This window comes from Diabrotica virgifera, chromosome 1 (genome assembly GCF_917563875.1).
Source record: "Diabrotica virgifera virgifera chromosome 1, PGI_DIABVI_V3a".
Lineage (NCBI taxonomy): Eukaryota > Metazoa > Arthropoda > Insecta > Coleoptera > Chrysomelidae > Diabrotica > Diabrotica virgifera.
In genome coordinates, this window is record NC_065443.1 from 152,301,161 (window position 1) to 152,328,911 (window position 27,751).

The 27,751-nt window shown below is 31.4% G+C and overlaps 1 protein-coding gene across 2 annotated transcripts in view; it reads left to right on the plus strand.

Moving 5' to 3' along the window:
• LOC126878760 (uncharacterized) overlaps positions 1-27,751 on the plus strand; it is a 124,301-nt gene that overhangs the window by 712 nt on the left and 95,838 nt on the right. For both annotated transcript variants that reach the window (XM_050641640.1, XM_050641641.1), the window contains exon 2: positions 14,114-14,349. In XM_050641640.1, the coding sequence (XP_050497597.1) occupies positions 14,218-14,349 (132 nt within the window). In that variant the 5' untranslated portion in view covers positions 14,114-14,217. The remainder of the gene's footprint in view (positions 1-14,113; positions 14,350-27,751) is intronic.

Consider the following 27,751-nt stretch of genomic DNA (forward strand, 5'->3'; position numbering starts at 1 on the left):
ATAAATAGATAGGTGTACTTATACTTTAAATCACTTAAAATATCCTATACATTGTTGATGTATAAGTTAAGTTGTGTTTCATTAGAAAAATCTGAGTTTTATTCAATAAAGAGTTTATTTAATCAAGAGTTTTACAATGTTGGTCTTGTTGTTGAATATAGAGGCTTTTATTAATAAAGAATAATTTTCCTTCAACTTTTTGCATTATATCCATACAGTAGTGCCAAAGTGTAACCAGTCAAAAATCATTAGTACCTCAATACATCAATCAACGTTAGTACGGAGAAAACAGGGTAACAACTCGAATTGTTATACTTTGAAATTAAAATAATTACTGTTTTATGAAAAAATATATTGGTGACATCTTTACAAAACGTTATTATAGAGTTGTTACCCTTTGAAACTTGTAAAATATTGAAGCACTTTCCAATACTTAACTCCAAGTCACTAAAATTCAGATTTGTTACTCTTTGGAACTGGTGTATCAATATATCACACCTACGCTCAAATAGTGACACTCAACACTCAACTCAAAAAAAAAATAAAAACGGTTTTATTTCACCAACAGTTTAACCTTCTGCAACTAACATAGGTTTTCTGAACATTAAAGCTAACATCCATCTCAGAGACAGATATAAAAAAATTGTTTCCATTGACACGCTTTCAACTGTAGGGTTGTGTTTACTCCTTGAAGGAGTGAAATTAAACAAGTCTGATACCTATTTTTAAGTTATTAAGCCTCTTAGGGCCGGTATTTCAATAGCTACTTAAGCTTTTGCTTAGCTAAGCCTGTGTCAAAAGTTAAGGAGAAGCTTAAGCCGGGTGCTGTATTTCCATCATTTCCTTAACTAAACTGATGCTCAACTGCAAAGTTAATTGGTTTGGTACCTCTGAATCCGTCAAAATACCAAAACTAACTGTTCTGAGGTAAAAACCACTACTGTTGACGTTTAATTTTATCTTGTCATTGGTATCAATGTAATTTACTTCACTTAATTTTGTGTACATGGTGCATGTGTTGTTAGTTTATTTTATTGCCGATATTTTCTCTGGTTATATTGTTATTGTTATTTTGCATAAGCAATATATCCGTCTTTGTATTTTTGTTTATTGGATATATTCCTTAAAATGTCAAATTCGAATGTAAGTTTATTTTTGTAAAATAAATATACCTACCAAGCGTTGGGTCTATTGAACAAAAAGAAGTATTTGCTTTTACTTCCTCGTATTTAAGTATTTACTTAATAGTAATTAAATAAAGCATTAAAGAAATGACTTTATTCAATTAATATTAAGTAAATACTTAAATATTTGTAAGTAAAAGCAAATACTTCTTTTTATTCAATAGACCCATTGTAGAAATAAATAATTTTCATGTGCCTACACCTTCCAAAAGTAGTAAGAATTTTAATAACCGTTATTACGATTAATAAATTAATAGATTAATAGATTATTTAATAATCTAATAATAACGTTATTACTCAAAAGTTGGTTTTCAAATAACTCTCTAATTAATAATAATCTATAGAAATAACTTCAAAAAACAGAAAACAAATTTTAAGCAAAGGCTTAAACCAACTCCTGTGCGAACTTAAAATTATTTGGTTTAAGCCTAGGCTTAAGCCTCAAATTGAAGTGGAAATACCATAGATTTATAATACTCTAGATTGCGCCTTACGATCTTAAAATGGGTGACGATTGCGACAGAGATAAATGAGCCTATTTGGTCGGTAGTCTCTTTCTAATTCAAGGGGAGTATTGACGACGTCACTATCCTACTCTGTCATCGAGTATTTTAGATGGTTTGACAGTTCGAGCGTATGGCAACGAGAACTGGTCGTTTGTTTTCGGACGTGGATAATCCTGGTTCGAATCCCACACCAATCTTTACTTTTTTTATTTTTTATTTAATCAATATTGCGTTTATTAGATATTATTACATCTCTAAAATAAATATATGCAAAGAAATATAATATAACAAATAAGAAAAACTGTGTAAGTACCTATAGATTTTTAAAAATATAAAAGCCAATGTTATTTTTTTTAATAAGGTAATGGTAGAATAGTATAAAGTAATTAAAAATATTCGTAAAAAATTACCAATAATTAATATCAACATACTGTACCATCGATTTATTAATTGAATCGGTCATTTCAAAAACAACACGAGTCACATATTCCTAATTTTACAGAAGAGCAAAGAAAACTTAACTATATAGTCGAAAGATGGATGAAATGGATGACATCAAAATTCAGAGTTATATTGTAGTTTTGTTCCTAATGTTTTTACTGGACTGGTGTCGTTTTTGCACACAACGTTTATCTTAAAGGAGTCTATTCCTCTCAAAAAGTTAGTTTCTCAAAATTGTGGACTTTGCTGTTTTTGAAATGACCGATTCAATTATAAGTAATTAGACATTATTTTTATTTATGAAACTATTGTTACAATTTTTTAAAAAAGTAGAAGCGAAACAAGTATTATTCACATCATTCGAATAAGGACGAATTTATATTAATAACGAATGACTTTTATTTTACTATGCAGTTCACAAATTATGTATTCCAATATTAACTTACTATACATAGGTACATTTATTATCTGCTAGATTTACTTAGGTCCATTTTTCAGATATAAAAATATCTAATAAACGCAATATTGATTAAATAAAAATAAAAAAAGTAAAGTTGGTATGGGATTCGAACCACGATTATCCACGTCCGAAGACCAAAGACCATTTCTCGTCACCACCCGCTCCAACTGTCAACGCATATTACTCGATAAAGTGGGATAGTCACGTCGTCGATATTCCCCTTAAATTAAAAAGAGACTACCGACCAAATAGGCTCATTTATCTCTGTCGCAACCGTCACCCATTTTAAGATCGCAGGGCGCAATCTAGAGTATTATATATCTATGGGAAATACAGGCATCTAAGCTTAAGCAAAGGCTTAAAGTAAGCTTTGGCTTAAGTGAGGTTGGAAATACCGGCCCTAAAACATTAGCAAAATACCAAAGAAAATAAAAACAATTATACATCTATTATTTGTGAAAAAAAGCTCAATTTTTCCACTGCAATTTTTTTGTACCCTTCAGCTTTTACTTCTGGCAATTGGGTGACTAAATTATCAACACTTGTTCGCATGTTGTTTCATTAATATAAATATTTTTTTATCAAATATGTCACGTCCAACATCAGCCTCTGAGAAAAAAATTTTTATTTTATTTATTTATATACGGGATTACCCCCATTACAAAATATACAGTATAAAATCAATCTCTGTAATTTCTACTAAACTAGAGTAAAATAAATCTTAATTACACATTAAACAAAAACGAAATATTAATAGTTATCCATTACACATATTACATCTATTACACAAATCAGTTAAAATAACAAAAAGTACCTGTCAAGCTCTTTTAATCCGATTCTTAAAAGCAGCCAAGGAGACACCAAACATTTCCAAGTTATTCTCGTTTATAATTTTTAGTGTTCGCTCAATGGGCGAATGCATACCATAGTTTGTTCGATGAAAAGGTATATAAAACAAACCAACATGTCTGAGACTTCTGGAGGGAACATATAAATTAATAGATTGGAGAAGTTCAGAACAACAAATTAAACCATTTATTAATTTAAACGCAAATACCAAATCAGAGTTATTTCGTCGAGTTTTTAATAAATTCATGTTGAGTGTTTTTAAAATATAGGTATAATCATGATTAGTAATGAGTATGTTTAATTTGTATGCACAATATCTCAAAAATGTATTCTGCAATCTCTCCAACGTATTAGAATGAGCTTGGTATTGTGGAGACCATACAATAGATGCATATTCCACTTTAGATACAACCAAAGCATAATATACTGTTCTTAAAGCCCATACAGAGAGTCTCAGACAGTTGCGAATGATAAAGCCTAAAGATTTTAATGCATTTACTGTTACATTTTTTATATGTTGCACAAAACGCAACTGCTCATCAAATGTGACTCCTAAGTCTTTTATTGTTTTAACATAAGTAAGACAATTCATTTTCATTAATTGTGTAAGAAGTATCATATTTTTTATTACCTCTAAAAAAGCTTATATAGCAGCATTTAGCAACATTTAAATGCAAAATATTATTATATAGCAGCATTTAGCAACATTTAAATGCAAAATATTATTCTCACACCAAATACTCAACCGGTCTAAATCTTCTTGAATTAATTTTACATCAACATTTGAATCTACGGATTTAAATAATTTCAAATCATCTGCAAACATCAGGAAATCGCAATTTCTAAAACATTCTGATATATCGTTCACAAATATATTAAATAACAAAGGTGAACAGTGAGCTCCTTGAGGTACTCCTGATGTCACATGAATTATGTTTGAATTAAAACAACCTATTCTCACCTGCTGTGTGCGGTCTCTTAAAAAGCTATTGAACCATTGTAAGGATTGATGACTGAAGCCAAAAGCATTTAATTTTCCTAATAAGATGTTATGATCTACTCTGTCAAATGCCTTGGAGAAGTCAGTATAAATACTATCCATCTGACATTTATTCTCCAACGCGTTTAATATTTTTTGTTCAAAGAGTACTAAATTTGTTACCGTTGATTTATTCTGAGAAAATCCATGTTGATTGTTAGTGGAGTCACTGAAGGTGGATATGAGCTATTACCTCCGATTTCGTTCAACCTCCATCGATTTGCATGAAAATTGGTGAGTGGTTAGAGGATATCTCAAGAAACAAAGGTGACATGGTGCCAACTTGCGCTTTTACCCTGGGGGTGGATGCCACCCCTTCTCGGGGTGAAAATTATTTTATTAAAAATAGCCCCACAATTAGATAGGGGAACAAATTCTAAGCAAAATTTGTTATATAAAGTTATTAAAATAAATCAAAACTTTTTGAGTTATTAAAGATCAAAAATTTTAATTTTTCGTAAGAAAAATGCATGTTTTTAACCGATTTTTCATAGATAACTCAAAAACTATAAGTTTTTACAAAAAAGTTATTATTACCAAAATTGAAGCTAAAAAAAAATAAATAAACTCCTTACTAAAAATACCTTTTATTATTAACTATAAGTGAATTATAGGTAATTTAATGCATATTTTTTTCGGCGAGTACCCAAATCTAAGTATTCAAGCTTAAATTACGGGAAAATGATCCATTTTATAACATACACTTAAGTATTAAATATTTGTGAAAGTACTTAGAAATATCTATCAAATGAGATCCCGAACAAGTTAATAGTATTAAAATGTATGCTCCAAAAATTTTTTAAACTTTATCTTTTAAAATTTTTTCCAAAAAATGTTATCGTTTTTTTTAATAACTCCGTTACTTTTTACGATATCATGTTTACCTAAAAATGTTTTAAAAGGTAATTCCAAAGGCTATTAAAACGCGTTGAATTTATTTTTTTAAACCCCTTACTTTTTTAAAAATCAAAGATTAAATGGCCACGGTTACATGGTTCTCGCAGCAAAATTTAAGCTTTAAATGTTTCTATCTCGGTTATTTTTCACTCTATAGAAATGGTAAGAAAGGTAAAATACAGTAGAACCTCGCCAATCCGAACTAATTGGGGGGACAGTCTGTTCGGATTATCCGAAAATTAGCCTTTCTATTAATTCAAAGCTATCGTTGTTTAATTTAGAGTCGTAAAACGTTCTCGCAAGTGTGTGGACAATATTTTTGGATCCAAGTTGACTGCAAGAGAACCGAAGTTTATATTTAATCTTTATAAGCACTACATATAAAGTACATAGGTATAAATTTTTAATAAATTTTCAATGTAAAAGTCCTATTAATGCTACATTGTTCAATTTAGTGATTTTACTCTGTATAATAAACATGTTTTTAGTATTTGTCTTAATTTTTTACATTTTTTTCGCTTTTTGTTGGTTCGGATTTGCCGAATGTTCGGATTAGCGGGGTTCGGATTTGCGGGGTTCTACTGTATTTTATATAAAAAAAAACTAAAATTTGGTCATTTACCATTTTTTACGTATATTAATAGGTCTGGATCCCGCGTATGAAAAAAAAGTTGATTAATAGCAAGCTGAAAATTTGTTAACAGCTTAAGACTTAATAGTCGAACAAACTTTGATATATGGGAACACTGGAACAGGGGAAGTTTTAATTGTGGAACCTTGGAACGGTCAGACCACGAAAACGGCACATGTATTTTATCCGACAGAACAGACTTAAACTCTTCGAACAGAGATTAAACTCTCATGCAAAAATCAGACTGCTATTTATCACCTAATGGGCGTTTTAATGAGTGGAACATGTAGAATATGTCAAATGACAGGAATTATGACAGGTGATAAGGACAGTGACAGGAATTATGACAGGTGGTGTGACCGTTCCAAATTTTTAACCTGTTCCACAATTAAAACTGCCCCTGTTCCAGTGTTCCCAGATATCAAAGTTTATCCGACTAGACACCCTTAAGCTATTAACAAATTTTCAGGTTGCTATTAATCAACTGTTTTTTCATACGCGGGATCCAGACCTATGAGTATTTTTATAGTTATTATCAAAAGAAAATGAAAATGACGATCATTTTAAAAATTCTGATTTTTTTAAATATCTTTTTTTCGAAAATATGCATTCTAAACCGGTGAAAATTGTTAATATCATTAGTGATCCTAATACAAAGAATGTATTGTAAGGATTACTATAAATTTTAATTTTTGTGGAAATGGCGTATGTTTTATTTTTCACTTTTTCCTAAATAATTCGAAAGGGTTCTTTTAGTTTCATCATAACTTGCTTAATTTTGATGCTATTAACTTCTTCTGGAGCTCATTTATTAGGTATTCTGAAGTACTTTGTTAAGTGTTTAGCAGGTATATTTTATCAAATGCATCGTTTTCCCGTTATTTACGCTTGAACACTTAGATTTGAGTACTAGTCGAAAAAAATATACATTCAATTACCCATAACTCACTTTGAATTAACATTAGTTTAGTACTTTGAGTGAACAGTGTATTAAATTTTTTATTGTCTTCAATTTTGGTTATAATAACTTTTTTGTAAAAGCTAATAGTTTTTGAGTTATACGTGAAAAACAGCTTAAAAGCATGCATTTTTTACGAAAAAATAAAATCTTTGATTTTTAATAACTCAAAAAGTATTGATTTATGTTAATAACTTAATATAACAAATTTTGCTTAGAATTTGACCCTCTATCGATTTATGGTATTATTTTTAATAAAATAATTTTCACCCCAGAAAAGGGGTGGCATCCACCCCAGGGTAAAAGCGCAAGTTGGCACTATGTCACCTTTGTTCCTTGAGGTATTCTCTAATTACTCACCAATTTTCATGATTATTGATGAAGGTTTAACGAAATCGGAGGTGAAAACCTTCAGTGACTGCACTATGTGTATTAGACGCTCTTTACAATAAAATTTTAATTGATCATGCATTAGTCTATCAAAAAGTTTTGGTATAGTATAGAGGATTGTTTACAAACGCTTCGATAATTTGTTATGTCTTGTTTATTACCTGATTTAAAAATTGGGCAGATATAAGAGTGCTTCCATAAAGTTGGGAAAACTGATGTCTTTAATGATGACTCAAAAAGAAGATATAAAGATATAGTTTAGATAAAATTGCTGATAATTGCATAATCACCTGACACTAAAGACTCAAACTTCAACACTAAAAACAGGCACCTGAGTCAGGCAGCTACTGATGGCGGCGAAGATACATAACAAACAATTTGGATATAATCGTAAAAACTCTTAAGTGGTCCGTCTCACAGACCCAATGTTAGTCACGGAAGGTTAATAATACTTCAAAATCAAAATATCAAAAAGTGTTACGTTTATAGTTCAAGTATTTGTCGTTAGATGACACTATTTAGAGTCATTATATGATTAACCAAAATCAACGGTGCACCGAACATAAACAGTGTCACATATCGACTTGTGCAAGGCATTTGTCCATCTAAGGTCTAAGATTTGTCGAGTTAAGACAGTATATGTCATATGTGATTACTTTATTCAAAACAATCTGCATAGGTGTTCAAGAAAAGTGACGACACATTTATCACTTATTTATCTTTCTTTTTGCAGTATTTTTTGTTTAATGTTGTTATTTTCATTTAAAGTTACATCATTAAAAAGTACAAGTCTGTTAACCAGATAATAATAAAGATATTATTCTGTACTGCAAGAGCCACTTTTGATAAATAATATTTCCTAAATTATTCGTTATTTTATTTGTATAGTGTCACAACTCAAAAAAAAAATATTTTTTTAATATTCTTAATAAACTTAATAAACTATTTACAGACTTAATAAACTATTTTGTAGAGCTTCAAAAACCTTTGTAACTGACTAAAATAGTTATTATACTAATTTTAACAGTTTTTGAATTAAACCCGAAAAAGTTCTAGCACAAATTTTAAATGTCGATTTCTCGATACTTTGCTTTTTTGACTTATGACAATGTTTGAGCGGAGATGCGATATATGACAATATAGCAGAATAAATACTGCTTTTGATTAGAAAAATATCGTTATTTCAAGGGTATTATGAATATTTTTTTCCATGGTCTGTCTATATTTCTTTTACATCTTTTCCCTCAGGCAAACATGTTGCCTCATTTACGTTTACAATCAGCTATCTTGTATTAGGTAGCTTCTTCAGGAGCAGGGAAAGTCTGATCTTAGTAACTTGATACTTGATGTACCTAGGAACACAAAACAGCAGTGGATGAGGACTCGTGTTTCACATGAAGTAGATATATTAACATGTTCCGTGCGGATGGCATACATGTGAGCTACATGATGCCTTTCGTGTATGCCATTGATTATACACATTTTAAATATGTATTTTTTTTGTCAGTCATGAGTATAAGTCTTAGGATCAGACACCCGCATGCAATGTGTTAAGTAATTTAGTTACTGTGAGTGAGTGTGAATGGCTCTATTTGTTTTCATTTGGCTTATGTGGTTATTCCACTCTACTCTACTATTTTTTGTCCAGTTATTAATGTTGTCCATTTTGTATATTCGTCGTATATCTGCGCTTCTAGCTCTATTCTGTAGTGTTTTACCATCGATTTTTTCAAAGGGTTTTCATTTCTGCTGTTTCTAGCAACCTTTTTATCCTCTTTGTGTCAAGTTGAGTTTCTGTGGCTCATGTCATTATTGGTCTGATGACTGTTTTGTAAATTCTGCCTTTTATTTCTTTTCCGAAGTTTTTATTTCTTCATATTGTTTCATTCAGGCAACTTGAGGCTCTGTTTGCTTTATTCATTTGATATTCCATTTCTGTTTCAAGCTTTCTGTAGCTAGATAGATAGGGTGTAGGTATTTAAACTCCATGACTTGTTCTATTATCTGACCCTCCAGCTCTAATTTACATCTTAGTAGATTTGCTGTTATAATCATGCATTTGGTTTTTTTTTTGGGGAAATTAACATCTTAAATTTTCTAGTGGTAGATTTAACATCTTCACTTTGAGAGATTAGTATTGCATGATCTGGCATAGCAGATTATTTGTTGTTTTTCTCCCATTTTTAGTTCTATTTGTATTATTCATCCATGATCAGGTTGAACAATAAAGGACTGAGGGAATCCCCCTGTCTTATCCCATTTCCAGCTTCAATTGAGTCAGTTAGTTCTTCTACTTTAAGGGCGCCAAAACCGAAGGTTTGGCAAAATAAGAAGTATTTATTTTAACGAAATATTAATTTTTTATACAATTTTAATTTTAAATTTTTCATGAATACCTAGAAAAATGTCAAAAATAAAATATTGCGTTATTACTGAAAAAGTAATTCTTGGTGTTAATAATTACTGCTATTATTGTATTTTTAAAAAAATATAATATGCAAATATAGTTATCTATTTTGCAGTATCCGTAAATTGTTAATCTTTGTGTAGAGATTAAAACTTTTTGGAGTGTAATATTCTGTCCAGATTGGAATCTTTTGTGGATTTTTGAAAATGAAATAATTTCATAAACATTTGGCATTGGGGTTTTTTTGAGGGGAGAAATTAAAATTTGAAAATTAAATTTTGACGGTGTGGTTAGGTTGGGTTTTGGGTTAAATAAATTGTAGATTAATAGAAACACCCAATTTGATAAATAATTGATGACGTATTAGTATTAAAAATTTATAGATAATAATATAAAAATATTATATTAATTTCTAAACTAACTACCATTTGATAAATTCTAAAGCAGAAGAATTCTAAAGCAACTTCTTTACTATTAAAATATCGAATCATTTAAATTTATTCGTAAATAGTGTGATTATTTGGTATGTTTATTACAGATTAATATTGTAAGCAAAACGACGCAAAGTGTAACAATTAACATTAAAGTACTTATGAAAAAATTATTTAAAACACATATATTTTAAACATTTCAGAGATGAAAATGTTTTTGAGGGAATATAATTGCTCAAGAGGAAAAATTAGCAGCTGATCTTGAAATGGAACAAGGTTTTCCTTCGTTAAATATTGTGAGACGAAAATATAAACCAAGATCTTTCGATTATGAACATAGATGAGAGATCCAAAAACCGCGTTTAAAATATTATTTTTTTTTTTTAGAATAAAATTGATCAAGTTCGTTAAATAGTCAGTTTGATATGATGTCGGATTATGATTTTTTTCTGGTTTTGTTAGAGATATTTTTACATTAAATGACAATTATATTTTAAAAAACTGTCTTGCCCTTCAACGAAAGATAACTGATCTAAGTAAAGTCGGAGGCGAGAGTAAAGATTGATGTAACTGATTTATTTAGCGAAATAAAAGCTATATAATTATGTACATTACTTTCATTACCTAACTTATCAAATTCTCTTGATATTCTTCAATATATGTATATTTGAAAATAATCTAACTTCATATTTAGGTAGGTACCAAATATCACTATTTTATGAAGAATTATCCTCACTTTACCTGTGTCTGTTGCTTCTGGTAAGAGATCATTTTCAAAATTAAAGTTAATTAAAAATTATTTGAGGTCTACCATGACACAGAAAATATTATCTGGTTTGGCAATATTAGCTATAGAGCAAGAGCTCGTCAATAAAATTGACTTTGAATATATAAAAAAATTTGCTGCAGTCAAATCTAGAAAAACACCCATTTAATTCAATTTAGATTTAAGATATCGATTTCTAGTTTTAACTAATATATTAACGTTTTTGTTTGTTTTTTTTTGCCATCACCCGTAAATTAGTTACAAGAAAAATAACATTTAAGTTCTTGCAATTTCTGTTGTTTTATTACGAGTAAAAAATGAAAAATTAGATTTATTTCATAATTAAATTATAGGTGGCAGATTTAAAGGACGCTAAAATATGTCCCGCACGCGAGCGCCGCTCAGTCTTGCGGGGGCCCTGGTTGTTCTGGTACATATTTTCAATTGATTTAATTATTCCTAGATGTAGCTCTGTTGTGTACAATAAATGGATGATGTCCTTTAATTTGACCCTGTCAAATGCCAAAAGGTCCACGAAACATAATACCTTCTGACTTCTCTTGCCCCTGCCTAATGCATGCAAAATTGTGGTCCATACATAGCCATAATGTTTTGACATTTGGGTTCTCAATTAAGATTTTGATGAACAAAAAATGTTGATGAATGAAAAACATTACAATTTATTAGAAGGATATAATTGCATATTAAAACATAGTTTTCAATTCCAAAGAACTTTTCATAATAACAATTTGCGATATTACTTTAGGTACTTTTAGGCCTGGATCCCTTGTAGCAAAAAAAAGTTGATTAATCTAAATAAAAAGCTGAAAATTTGTTAATAGCTTAAAGGTGTCTCGTTGGACAAACTTTGATGTATGGGAACACTGGAACAGGGGAAGTTTTAATTGTGGAACAGGTTAAAAATTTGGAACGTCAGACTACGAAAACGTCCCATGTATTTTGTCGGACAGAACTTCCAATTGATTTGATACCCTTTCATTAAACTCGATTTATCACCAACTGGGCATTTTAATAAGTCCGACACATAGAACATGTCAAATGACAGGAATTATAACAGGTGACAAATAGCAGTCTGATTTTTGCATGAGAGTTTAATGAAATTGTAACAAATCAATTGGAAATTCTGTCCGACAAAATACATGGGACGTTTTCGTAGGCTGACGTTCCAAATTTTTAACCTGTTCCATAATTAAAACTTCCCCTGTTCCAGTGTTCCCGTACATCAAAGTTTTTCCGACTAGACACTGTTAAGCTATTAACAAATTTTCAGCTTGCTATTAATCAACTTTTTTTTGGTACGCGGGATACAGACCCATTTACTCTTAAGCCAAATTCATACTTTTTGACATATCTCATATAAGATTGATAAAATTTGATATAATTGGTTGCATCTTAGGTTTTAGACCAAGCAGAACTTTTTATAAAGAGTATATTTTTTTCTTAAATTAATAATAAAACATACGTAGACATGCTGTATATATAGATTATATATACATATGTATATCTGGACCTCGTAGGTAAACTACACTATGTCATTTCAAGCAACTGTGTTTAGTGTGTATTTCCAACAAATGTTAGATCACTTGGAATGTTATAAAAATGAGATACAACCCATAATTATTGTTTGAAAGACAATATGACCATATTATGATTTTAATGATAATATATAACCGATTTGTAGGTATAATCCAACTAATAAAATAAGTGAATTAAAGGAACATATTCAAAACAATACCATGTCGACATAGTAGTTTTCCTCTGAGGTCCAGATTTCTAGATATATAAACATGTAAGGTTTAATAATTAAGGCCAATTAGGTACAACAATTATTTGTTTTCTCTTTATATTTTGTAGATATAAACTTACCATGTTTGTAATGTTTTACAGTTTCTGTATCTTCCCTATTCTTCTTTTTGTGATCCAGTAAATCTTTATTGGCATGTTTTCTTATAAGGCTAAATATCGGGTGCATTTAATGTTGTATGATATACACATACAGTGATGAGCGTGCTAATAACAGGCAAAAGATAAAAACATAATACATTGTGCAATAAAAAGAGATGAAACTAGTATAGGTGGAAATTATCGATATAAACATATACATTAACATTACATTACATAGTTTCCCACCTTGAGACGTCTGTGGCAGGAGTATTTTATAAAATTCTCGTGTCACAGTGACGGTTGTCATACTCCTTCGATACGTTTAAAGGTGGGAAAATATGTAATGTAATGTTAATTTATACGTTTATATCGATAATTTCCACCTCTACTAGTTTCATCTGATTTTACTTCACAATGTATTATGTTTTCCATCTTAAATGTTATTTTGCCGGTTACTAGAGTACTCATTGCTGTATAACAGACCTTATTATCATCTATTTCTAGTATCTTATTGTTGCTTTATTTCTGCAATTTAAGATTAACTGTAATAATATTGTGTAGTTATTTCAGTAACATTACTTAAGGCTACTTAAGTTAATGTTAATGTATGGGGTGGCCGGAAAGTCTCTTTACAGTAATGAATTATTTTTGTTATAGGTACTACAGAGGGAAAATACAATAACACAATTTTGTTTGTGAGTTATTTATTAATTTATTTATCTAAACCATTGGTATGCATACCTCCATTGTCAACACAACTTGATACAACGCCATGTTCATATGTTAATCTGGGTCAGCATGTCCGGAGTCACTGATGGAAAAGCTTGGTGAACTCCGTTTCGCAAGTCCTTATTTGAAACATATCTGCGTTTTATAAACCTCCCCTTTAATGAAAGCCCATAGTGCATTGTCCAGCACAGTCAAATCGTGACTTTTTGGAGGTCAAGACATTATTGCTGGGCAGTTTGGAGAATCTCCTCCAATCTATCGGTCTGGGCAGATTTTATTCATGCGATTGCAGACAGCAAGAGAAAAATGGAGTGGAGCGCCATCTTGTTGAAAATAATTAGTTTCAGCAGTTTCCTGAGTTCTTAATTGCAGTAGTAATCACTCGTTGATAATCTGCTGATAAGTGTGTTGCAACATTATTACCTATTACTGTAAAGGGACTTTCTGGCCACCCTGTAGTATACCATATTACAATAAATAGAGGAAGTTATACAACAGGTAATTTAGTTTCTAATTTTAGATTTGAAAGCTGGCTGAGTGGTGTGCTGAATTTGGGTCAGGAAGTGAACGAAGGAAAAAACGATGGGTTGGTGTGGGGCAGTGCCAAGCTAGTGGTGTAGTGACATGCAGTCTGAGCCTAGCACGAGGTACATCCATTCAGTCTCGGATCTCTTATATACTACTGACGAAATCGAATTTCTACTTGACGACATTAGAGACCTGGAGCCCAAAAATTATAAGCCTGAAGATATTCAGGTAGTTTTTGTATATGAGATGACAGATGGAGTAACTTCTTTGATGTGATATTTTAGTGCATGATTTAATCTTAGATCTTATAGTGTTATAGTATTTAGAGTTATATGAAATAGCGGAAAAACCATTTTTTTGACAAAAATCTTAGATATTTCTAAATAATCCAATACATAAGCTTCCAATCGTTATTGCATTTGTTCCTGCAGTGTGTTTGTCTCAGATTTCTTTTCTTACTCATTCAAGAAATTCGTTCGTGTTGGCTCTTTTTGTGTCTTCTTAGAAAGTTATTGTAATTACATATATATTTTGCTATAATATTTTGTTGGTATTATTATTGTTTCAATCATACAATAAGTGACGTCTCTACCATTAGGCCACGCGCCCCAAACAACAAAAACATACAATAATACAGTTTTTAATTTTTTTTTCTTAACTTCTTAAATTTTATTACTCAACATAATTTTTATGTTAAGGTAGGTATGATTCCTGCAATAACTGCAGACGGCAAAGTTGAGGTTGGGTATTACATAAAAGAATATGAATTACGAAATGCTGCAAGTTTTACTGCAATAACCTGACGACGATACGTTATTGTATTATGGCTTTATGAGAAATCCTTCACAACCATTGTACCTACTTAACTAGACAAGTAATATATTGGAGAAGCTTAATAATCCTTTATTTGAACTTTATCTTACATTTTTAACACACATTTTGCCTTTGATAAACAAACTGAACATCGAATTTCAGTCAGAGAAACCTAAGCTTCAGCTGTTGTTTTAAACAAGAGTTTATACAAGCATACTCAAATTTTATTTAAAATGTCGATATGTTGAGTCAAATAATAATGTAATGATGATTAATTCTATTAACGTGTATGAGTATTTACCAAATGAGGAAATTTACTTGGGAACAAATGTTGAAATTATTATTAAGAACAGACAATTGAATAAGACAAAGTTACATTTTTACAATTGCTTTAGCTTATATAGGTAATCGGCTTTGTTTGTAAATTCGTAAAAGATTTAAATTCTCATCCAAATTTGAGAACCTTATGTTCTTAAATTCCACTGAGTTATAGAAAAGCTAATATCGCTAATAAGTATAATTAATGAATTTCCCGTATTGGTATATGGCTACTATAGAGGACATTTGTATTCAAGACAGGGAGATATCTAGTTTGCCCATTCATTTAAAAAACCTTGAATTTTCGGAGTTTTGGTTTGAACTTAATAATTTAAAAAATTCAGCTGAAGAGCCAATTTTCCAAAATATTTGTTCATTTACAGCAGCTGAACGGATACTTTCCCAGCCCAACTTAATAAAAAGTAAAACACGAAATATTAAAAATCCACAAGGAAAGAAAAGTTTTCCTGTAGTTGGCTGTATACCATCAATCACAAAAATTGGAATAAATCCTTTGTAAAAGGTATAAAATTTATTAAAATCCCTAAAGGGCTACATCAGAACAAAACGTTTTCGATTTTATTACAAAATCATCAGTGTAAGACAGTCTGGATGCTAGCTGAGCCACCAAAGAAATATAGGGGTAATAACCCTTCAAATATAAAATGTATGCTTTACAGATGCATATTTACTTAAAATGCCTTGTGATGGGCAAAAGGCAACAGGAATAATGCCCTAAGGTAAGGTATTTAAATTCCCAACCTGTGGGATGCAAAAAAATTGAGTTTACATTTCGATGACTGTATGGCAACTAAAGTTGGCAACAGAGTTGCCATAAAGTCATCGAAATGTAAACTTAATTTTTTTGCATCCCACATGTTGGGAATTTAAATACCTTACCTTAGGGTATTATTCCTGTTGCCTTTTGCCCATCACAAGGCATTTTAAGTAAATATGCATCTGTAAAGCATACATTTTATATTTGAAGGGTTATTACCCCTATATTTCTTTGGTGGCTCAGCTAGCATCCAGACTGTCTTACACTCATGATGATTTTGTAATAAAATCGAAAACGTTTTGTTCTGATGTAGCCCTTTAGGGATTTTAATAAATCTTATACCTTTTACAAAGGATTTATTCCAATTTTTTTACGAAATATTAACTCCGGAAACATCTAACTCCCTTTTAATGACAAAAAATAACTATTATGAATGGGAGCCGACAAATACACTTTTGACTAAAAATAATAAGGTTTAAGTTGTGTTTTTTAGGTTATACATATATAGGTACAGGGTGTCCAGAAACTCTCCCGGCAAACGAAGACCGGAGATTCCTCAGATTCATTCATAGGAGATTCTGACCAATATAAAGCTACAGATATAAAAATTACAGGGATTATTTTTTTAATGATTTTAACTTCCAATCGTGTAGTAAGATTTTTCATCACGTGTTTAATTCTGCCCAATCAGATTATTATTATATCGGTAATTTTCTACTGTACAAAATGACAGTGGGAATTTTTTTAAGTAGATTGTTTCTGTTTAATTGCAACCAGTTTCCTAGTTTTGACAACTGTCACATTTAAGAAAATATCCATAATAAACTTTTAGTTCTGCGTCTAATGGTCAAATTGTCAGGAGGAGAACACAAATCGGCAAATTTAAGCGATTGAGTTTACCTCAGTAAGATTATATCATGAATAAAACTGTATTTATATATATTTTAAATTATTATTTTATTATTATGTTCGTCTTAATATTTGCTAAATTGTGATGTTCACTGTGACAAGTTGAAAAATGTGTGTCACATTAATTGGAATCAATGTCACTGAATGTTTTTATACAAATAGGTACTTGAATTTAATATTTAAGTATTAAAAAAATAACCTTACGAATATCACACGACAGTAAGAATAAATAAGAAAATATTGCTCCACTTTTTCTCAAACTGGTTTTCATTGGGCCAGACTATTGGGTCTATTGCCAGACAAGTTTTCGAAAAATTGTCGCATTATTGTCAATTTATTCTCACTCTCTTGTGATATTAATGCCGATGATTTTTGGTAAAATCCCGTCGTTAAATATTACGTTAGATGCCCTTCTTTACTACTCAGAAATGAACATTCAGTGACATTACTGACAATAATTTATGTTTTACAACTTGTCACCAAGAAACAGGTTTAGCAAATATTCAGGTGAAGATATCAATGAAGTATTACGTAAAATGATTAAAAAGACAGTTTTATTCATGAAATAATCTCAGCGAATTACACTCGATCTCTAAAATTATTATCGACTTGTTGCCCTCGTGACACTGACATAATTTCACTTCCCTTCGGGTCGTGAAATTAAAACTGTCAAAGTGTCACTCGGGAAACAAATCGATAATTTTAGAGCTTTCATGCAATTACTACTGATAATTTTAAGCTAATTTAACCCAATTCACCTAGTCTGAAAACGCCTACTAAGGGAGCTAGAGCTCTTTAAAGATGGCGTCTTGTAATTCGTTTTTTTCTTAAATAACTTCAGAACGCTTCTATTTGGAAAAACAAAAACTGATACGTCTATTTATCTTCCAGAGATAAATCGACTCATATCAATTGGGCCTTGTTATGCAAAAAGCAACCAACCCTCATTTTGGAGGAAAACAAGATAATGTCACATATCGATTTAAAAATGTGTATTCTACATTGTGTAAAAAGCAACCAAGCCATTCTAAATATTAAACCATGAAAAATACTACTCCAAATTATTTCTGTTTAATAATAGTTCACTTAAGATTTTGCATAAGACAACCAACCCACTTGGATGTTTGTGTGACTGAACATATTATTACTTTGCACTGTCGAAAAGTACGAGCCAAGTGGGTTGATATTGTTATGCCGATTACGGTTCCTGGAATGTTGCATCTTTTTGTTTTTACGTGTAGGTACTGACCAATATTAGTTCGTGCTTAAATGTTTGTTGTATTAGTTTGTTGTGTTATATCTATTATATGAAGAAATCTTTGAATCTTTAATGCGAAAACTATGTTTACATCAAGAACTGTTAAAATATTTAAAGCGGCTCCCGAAATTGCAGAAAATAGTAAGTTTTAGGATTAAGGCTATGTTTATCTTACGTTTTAAATATTATGGTTTGTTGTTTTGACTGATTATCGCATATTTTTTATTTGTATTGATATTATGTTTAATAGTAGAAATTCTACTGTATGGTATTACTGAGTTCACTGAAATTATTCGGTTTTATTCATCGATTTTGTGGGTTGGTCGGATTTTGCAGATTGTATTTTATTAGATATATTTCCAAGAGCAAAAAGAAACCAACCCTCAATATGGCTATTTTTTTTGTAAAAATTTATTAGGATAATTTTGATACTACTATGATAAAATTGCTCTAAAATTAAACTATTGATTAGTGAAGTTATCGTTTAAAAAAATATGACGGAAAATTAAATATTTAGAAAAACATAAAAAGTTAATTTTCTCTTAATTTACAAATTGAGGGTTGGTTGCTTTTTGTTTAACATGGCCCAATTGTGAATTTCTAGTACCGGTCATCGGCGTCCGTTTTGAGTAGGGCAACGGATATTTTATCACATAACTATTTTGTCTTTAACTTTTAAGTATTTTTGACACTGATTTATTATACCGGGTGGTGAATCGGAAAACGGGCCATAGGAAACTCAATGTAAAATTCTAAACTGTTGAATTCCTGCTTCCCTATCTATTTTACATCAAAAGTCATGAGAAGTTATTTGTAGAGGATTGAAATCTGTATTAAAAACAGAAGTTACAATTGTTCTACGATTTAAACACATTCCAAAATTTTGAAAAATATAATGTATTTACCGCAGTAGGTATGTGTGGGTATGTTAGGCCACACGTTACTATTTAACTGACAGTGAGCACATTATTGACTGAAGAAAATATCTTTATTATTAATACTTTCTCCTTAACTAAGGGTATCTTATCAACTTTATTGTGTTTTAAACAAAAAATGATAAAATAATTTAAAAAATTGACAGTTCTAATTGTTAATATAATAAATTCATTGTCAACAAATGCAATCTTATACACATTATTGTATTGTGTGTGGCCTAGCTTTGGCGTATTACTCTGAAAATTGTATTATATTTTTACAAAATTTTGAATAATTATTGTTCATAGAACAATATTAACAGTTGTTTTCAATAGAGATTTCAATTCTCTACAAATAGTTTCTGATGACTTTTGATGTAAAATAATTAGGGAAGCAGGAATTTAACAGCTTAGAATTTTACATTGAGTTTCCTATGGCCCGCTTTCCAATTCACCACCCGGTATATATGTACTGAGGTATTCGTACTAAAAGGTACTCCTGCTTTAAGTCGGTAGGATGCACCGTTTTCTAGAAAAATCGATTTGAAAATTTTTGATTTCTTGAATTTGAAAAAAAAAATTCAAAATAAAACGATGCATTTTATCGACTTCAAGCAAGAGTAACGTTTAGTACTGGCGAACCAACTCTAGCACAATAAAAAATGCCAAGTTTCTTGTAAAAGGTATATATTAAAATACCCTAAATAAGGGTCAAAATACAAAACGTTTTCGGATTAAGGAATCCATCATCAGTGTTTAAAAGCCAAAATTTGCATGCCTGAGCCACCAAAATGTATAGGGTAAAAACCCTTTAAATGTAAATAATAAAGATGTTTTACATATTTATATAAAATTCATCGGATGTAATAGATAAACCTGGATGTTACCCAGGGCAACACAGGACTCTCCCCACGTGGTTGGAACTTTTTTTGGTGAAAACCTCACATATTGGATTTCAATGGCCAATGGGTATACAGCCAGCTACAGGAAGTTTATTTTCCTCGTGGATTTTCTAGCACAATACACTAAACTGCAGAGATTACGGTGGGCAGGGCACGTGGTCCGCATGCATGAGAATAGAATCCCCAGAAAATTGCTAAATGCAAGAATGCAGGGAAAAAGACCTGTTGGAAGACCTAAAAAGAGATGGGAAGACGAAGTCGATGAGGATGCCAGGAACTTCCTGGGAACGCGTTCATGGAAAAGAACAGCGGTAAATCGAAATGATTGGAGAAGCTTGTTGAAGGAGGCCAAGGCTCGATTTGGGCTGTAGTGCCATTGGATGGATGGAACGTTTAGTACTAGAATACCTCATAATTTAATAATCTAGTGTAAAAATGCTTAAAAATTAAACACGAAACCGATAAAATAGCCGTTGACCTGCCCAAAACGAACGCCTATGACCGTTACTAGAAATTCGCAATTGATAAAATCAATTTAGCTCTGGGAGATAAATAAACGTACCAGTTTTCGTTTTTCTAAATAAGTAGTTTTTTTTTAATTTTTGTCAAATTCAAAAAACGAAAAAATTTCAAATGGATTTTTCTAGAAAACGGTAAATCATACCGACTTAAAGCAAGAGTTCCTTTTAGTACTAGAATACCTCATAGTTTGATAATTCAGTGTCAAAAATACTTAAAAGTTAAAGACAAAAAGTTATGGAATGAAATAACCGCTGCCCTACCCAAAACGGACGTCTATGACCGGTAATTGAAATTCGCAATTGATGGAAAAGATAAATAAGCGTATCAGTTTTCGTTTTTCTAAATAGAAGCGTTCTGGAGCCATTTAAAAAAAAACTAATTTTAAGATGCCATCTTAGAGCTTTAGCTCCCTTAGGAAGCACTTTCGGACTAGATGAATTAGGTTAAATTATCTTCAAATTAACTGAGGAATCTTCGGTCTTCGTTTGTCGGGAGAGTTTCTGGACACCCTGTATAAATAATAATGCAATAATTATAAAATAAGTTTTTGTTTTAATTCAATTGAGCACTTTTTTGTTTTGCCAATAAAAAATATCCATTTAGACCGATATGTTTTTATTTATTTTATTTACTCATATAAAAACCTAAAATTTGTGATACAAGAAATTTGCTTCAAATAACATTAAACAACGTTTTTTAAGTTTTTATACAAATTATGTTGATTTGGTACATTGTGTGTCACTATTCCAGTACATTTACAAAAAATTTCTCTGGCAACACTGTTTCGTAGTGGGCGATGATGCCTTTACTCTTGATACGTTTATGAAAGAGCCATATTCCCAAAGACAGATGTCGGAGCCTCTCTCATACAAATTAATACTGCAAAAAGTAATGACGTCTGCCATGGCGGCAACTGCAACTGCCGTGTGCGGTTGCTGTTTACAGTTAGTTGTTATCGGAATCTAGATCTGGATCCCGCGTACCAAAAAAAGTTGATTAATAGCAAGCTGAAAATTTGTTAATAGCTTAACGGTGTCTAGTCGGACATAGTTTGATGTATGGGAACACTGGAACAGGGGAAGTTTTAATTGTGGAACAGGTTAAAAATTTGGAACGTCAGACTACAAAAACGTTCCATGTATTTTGTCGGACAGAACTACCAACTGATTTGTTACTGGTGTTTATCACCAACTGAGCATTTTAATGAGTGGAACACGAAGAACATGTCAAATGACAGGACTAACAGTCTAATTTTTGCATGAGAGTTTAATGAAAGGGTAACAAATCAATTGGTTGTTCTGTCCGACAAAATACATGGGACGTTTTCGTAATCTGACGTTCCAAATTTTTAAACTGTTCCACAATTAAAACTGCTCCTGTTCCAGTGTTAGTCCAGTCCTGACTAGACACCGTTAAGCTACTAACAAATTTTCAGCTTGCTATTAACCGGGGAGCAGTCGCGCTCACTTCTGTCACGTACCTAGATAGTCGCGCGTAGAGAAAAAATCTCACAATACAAATTTAAATACGAATTTGAAACAAATTTCTATTTTATAATATTTTTATTTAGGTACTTGTTATGTTAAAAATACCTATTTCTAACAATTTTAAAGCTAATTGATTCTCACTAAAGCCATAAATTCATAAAAAACAAAAAACATTAAAAAAAAATTCCACGCATTACTATGATCCTCCTCGGGGCACTTAGGAGTGGAAAGCAATGTTGCAAAATGTTTCATCAAGTTGTCATGGAAAAGGATAAAATGTGAGATTTTTCTCACTCCGCGACTGTTCCCGGGTTAATCAACTTTTTTTGGTACGCAGGATCCAGGTCTAATCGTACCTTATAGTGTACTCGGAATAAATTTGCCGCAGATGGGAATGCCAAACCAATGATCTCTGGCACATCGATACTAATCAGTTAGTCATACAGCACGAAAGTTATTGGGTAAAACAGACTGTATTTTTTTTATACAGACTGCGATACCTTTGCGGGTGAAACATGTGGGCGCAATTGATGGGCAACGAGACTGTCTACATTTTAAGCATTGTTAATATCGGTAATTACAAAATAAATAAGTCATACAGCACGAAAGTTATTGGGTAAAACAGACTGTATTTTTTTTATGCAGACTGCGATACCTTTGCGGGTGAAACATGTGGGCGCAATTGATGGGCAACGAGACTGTCTACATTTTGAGCATTGTTAATATCGGTAATTACAAAATAAATAAAATTTTCAAAATTACATCACAAATTCTTTGCATTAGTCCATGTGGTGAGAGCGCTCCCATCTGAAAAAATTTCTGATTCGGTTTCTTTGTGGATTCTATTCAAAAATGTCCCCTCTAAACGAATCTGGAGGGTACCGGGCGGAATTTTTGGGCAGAAATTGTTTAAACAATTTTTTTAAACAAATACAAAAGATAACCCTTTTTTGCTCTGGAACATATTTTTTTATGTTAAGCGATTTAAAATCAAAAAAATGCGAAAATATGCATTTTCGAGGCTTAAAACTCATATTTAATATAGTATTTTTGAGGTTACCAAGTACTTAAATTGTAGTTTAAACATTCATTTTCAAGTTTCTGAAGAGTGATCGTGTCTAACTTCAATTTACACCGTTGTTATTTAATTGTTAAATATGCGTGTCCATCCGATTTTTTTGCCGGTGCGGCGTGCTCTATTTCAACAATCTCATATTTTCCTTCGAAAAATAATTTTTTAAATTCTTTGGAATATTCTAAATAAAATAAGTTTCTTGTCATTTTTCTCAAAAGTTAATAGTTTTAAAGTTATACGCGATTTAAAATGGAAATTATGTACTTTCGGATTTTAAATCGCCTATAACTTTAAAGCTATTAACTTTTGGAGAAAAATGACAAGAAACCTATTTTATTTAGAATGTCTCAAAAAATCTAAAAATTTTCGTCGTCTCTACGTGATTATATATTGTAAAATCCGGAGATATGGGATGCAGCCAGAAAGCATTTTATTAACGAAAAGTCTTAGATTTAAAATATTGTTTATTATATTTTTATTTCAATTATTCTAATTGTTTAAAAAGTAGTAAACTTTGTATCTGGGGCTTTTCGTTGTTTTCCTCGTAATACGAGAGATGTCGCTGATTTGCGTCTCAAAAGGTGGGTTCATTGCATCGCGATGTTTTGCCTTAAAAGAGGCAGAATGTTTATATTCCCTTCAGAGTTGTGACTGCATAATCTTCACTGATGATGCATAAGGATGCTGAAATAGTTGCTATATGGAGATGGTAGTCCAACTCTGAATCGAATATAAACAAAACCTGCCTTGAACCCTTTTTAATCTAAAAAAAATATTTTTCGGAGGAAAATAAAAGATTGTTGAAATAGAGCGCGCCGCACCGGCAAAAAATCGGATGGGCACGCATATTTAACAATTAAATAACAACGTTGTAAATTGAAGTTAGACCCGATTACTCTTCAGAAACTTGGAAATGAATGTTTAAACTACATTTTAAGTACTTGGTAACCTCAAAAATACTATATTAAATATCAGTTTTTAAGCCCCGAAAATGCGTATTTTCGCATTTTTCAAATTTTAAATCGCCTATAACTCCAAAACTATCAATTTTTGAGAAAAATCACAAGGTACCTTTCTTGTTTAGAATGACCCAAAAAACCTAAAAAAAAGTATTTTCTGGGTCAAGAAAACTAATCTTTTGAATTTGTTTAAAAAAAATTGTTTAAACAATTTCTGCCGGCACCCTTCAGATTTGTTTAAAGGGAACATTTTTGATGAGGAATCCGCAAAGAAACCGAATCAGAAATTTTTTCAGACGGGAGCGGTCTCACCACATGTACTACATAAGTTTCTGCTCCATTCAAACTAAAATTTCAGCAGCCATTTCTTAGTTATCTTAAGTAGTTTTTCGATAGGTTTCAATAGTATTATTTCAAGAAAACAATATATCTTGCCTTCAAGATAATATCCACTTTCTGTTCATACATCGCATTCTAGCTCTACCTCATACTCTGTAGATCCATAAATATGTTCCTACTGTCACAATATATTTTTATTTTTCCAATCTTTATTAATAGTTGTTGTTGATATTTTTGTAAAGTTTTAACAAAAGGTGATAATAATTTTAATATTTTGAAACACATTTATCTGTGCGTAAATTTCCTAACGATGAAAGTTTCTCTAAATATCCCAAAATATCAATCTACATATCTATGCTAGAAATTGCTTATCCCAAAATAATTTTAATATTTTATAAGCAGTATAATAGTATTTACTATCAATATTTTTGCTTTTTATACTTGTTTTAGATGTTTTGAATTTAAAATTATTAATCTAGGATGATAAACAATGACATTGTCATTGTGGATATGGAATATATGGATAAGCAACACAATTCACAATTGACGATTATTCTTTTTCAGAAATTTCCTGCTATGCGCAAAAGAACAAGCGTTATCCTAATGGTCATAAAACTGTGTAGGTATGTACTTAAGAATCAAATTCGAAGTAAGGTGTTCTCATGTTCGAAGATCAAAGAGGTCACGCCTCAAAGAGATGGTACTTCCCTGACCCTCTCCAATCGCATAAATAACGTTGGGGAGACTAGTTGTTTTTTGATCTTGGATGCCCTGGAAACTGGGGCATCCGAGAGGCCTTTCTGCGGTGATGCCGCTTACGTAGGGGGGCGTTATGCGCCTTTTTCCCTTTTTACCTTTCATTTTTGAATCTTCCAGAAATTGCCTCTTCTTCAAATGTGTGCCCGTTCAGCGAGCCAGTTACCTTGGTTTTTAACATTGGTCACTGGCTCTCCGCACTAGGCAGGGTTTTGTGTGTGCCGGACAGTTAAAGGCGGCGTTTGTTTGAAATCACTAATGATGCCCACGAGCGGTATATTTATTTTAACGTTTATTTTCTCAGCAATTAATAATAATGCGCCTTTAATTTGATGGTTTCAGTATAGTCACTTATATTCCGCGTTTGGCTTATTTCTAGGTAGTTATGGTTCATTTATGGGTATAAACTATATGAATTTTACAGGAATCTTGAAACTCTGGAATATGCTTATGTGTGTCAGTTCATTATCACGGATCTTTATTGCAAGAAAGTGAGTCTTTGAATAAAATTATTTTCAAATACCTATGTACTTTTCTTACCAAATTTGACATAGTATATCTCCCACAATTACTTACTGGCATTTTCTTAATATAAATAATTTGTTAACTTATAATAACTACACAGGTATTTCTAAAAAAAATTATAATATTTATGCATCTCAAAGACCTTTAATTCTGGGTGGAATGTGTACCGCTCTTACTAAGAGCTCTCTGGTTTGCTTATTGCGGTACATCACTCCGCATTCTTCTTGTGTGTTGTCAAAGTTCGTTGTATGACTTAGCTTTCGTTGTTGCATAGTGCATGTGTGCATAGTTCCCTCCAGTTTCTCGCTTTCAGGATTTTGATATCTCTCATGACCTGGTCCTCCCATCTCTCTCTGGATCTATCCTTTGGTCTTTCAGATTCTGGCTTCCATTTGGTGGTCTTAATCAGTAGGCCATTTTCCTTCTCTCTACGTATCCCACCATCACAGTCTCTGCGCTTTGATAAATCTAACTATATCTTCTCCCTTCATTATGTTTCTTAGTTCATGGTTCATTCTTCTTCTCATTTCTGTTTTCCATTCTTATCGGGCCCATAATCCGCCTGAGAATGTTCCTTTCGAATATTCTTAATATTTCTTCAATCTTTTTCTGTGAGGCTCATTGCCTCAGCTTCGCATGTAACTGCTGGTCTGATTGCAACTCTGTATATTTTCAGTTTTGTATTTCTAGATAAGTTCTTATCCTTCATTGGCCTATAATATCTCCAGCATGTTTTGTTGCCTGCTAGTATTCGCTCCGTTACTTCTTTATTTATCTTATTTTTATCATTCACGTGTAGTTTTTTATCTTGATTTCTCTCGTCCTGTTATCTTCTCTTCTAGAGCAGAGTAGTTATTTTGTTTTTCCTTCGTTAATTTCTTGACCTCTTTTCCGTGCTTCATTTGTCAGCATTGTTACTGCTTCTTTTAATTTTTCCTTGTCTCGTCTCATTAGAACTATGTCATCTGCATATGCAACTATTTGAGTGGGCTATAGTTCCTTTAATTTCACTAGCCTTAATTGTTCCTTCTACTGCTATGTTGAATAGTGTGGTTGACAGGAAATCGCCTTGTCGCACTCTTGTTTCCATTGAAATTGATTTTGTGTTACCTTCTTCTGTCGTTACTTTAGCTCAAGATCCACCCATAGTCATTTTTGTTAATCTGATTAGCTTAGCTGGTATATCTTGATTTTTTATTTCAATGTATAATTTATTTCTTTCAAAACTGTCAAAGTCTTGTCAGAAGTCTACAAAGAGAGTGTGGAGTTATATGTTGTCTTCGTGGCATTTTTCAATTGTTTGTGTAGGTAATTATGTTGACCGCATCTATTGGGATAAACCGTAATCGTACCCCCTCCTAACTGCCAAAGTGTCATGGCCGCCATCGGGACCTATTGTGCTGACATTTACAATGTTTACATATAGAGAAGTTTGTTTTTTTCTGCTTATAATGCCGTTTTCTAAAGATATTAGTGAACAAAATCGATTTGCTAACAATATTTAATATATTTTAAATGTGCTAAAATTGGATTCAACACCAAAAGTCGCATAAATAACATGTAAATAACGAATTTGTTTACCTATTACAAATGGGGTTATGTGGTTGTAACTGTTTATTTTGGGAATAAAATGAAAATGATCAATTAAACGACTGGAAAACTGTAAGTATTACAATTAAAACATGTTTATACTATCACAAGAGTTCACTTCATTTTAAGAAAGCTCATTATTATTATACAATAGACATTTATAAACTGCCATGTACTTTTAAGGTTACTTTTGATCTGTTTTCAAAGCTTATGATTAAATGTTACCTCTTTATTAATTAGATTTGCCAACAAAAGATGCATGATTAAGGCCAAATGCAATTCCTTTGCTAAAGTCATAAAAAAAAATACCAATACAGTTAATAAAAATATATTAAAAAGGTCTCTCAAAAGACATGAAAATATACAACTCAAAAAACTAGAGAATGTAAAGAAAGCCAGGTTATTGGAAATGGAATTCCTGTTTAATTGAAAGCCAGTAAAGTAAACTATCCAAGACTTTTCAGAATCAAATGTGTCAACTTGTA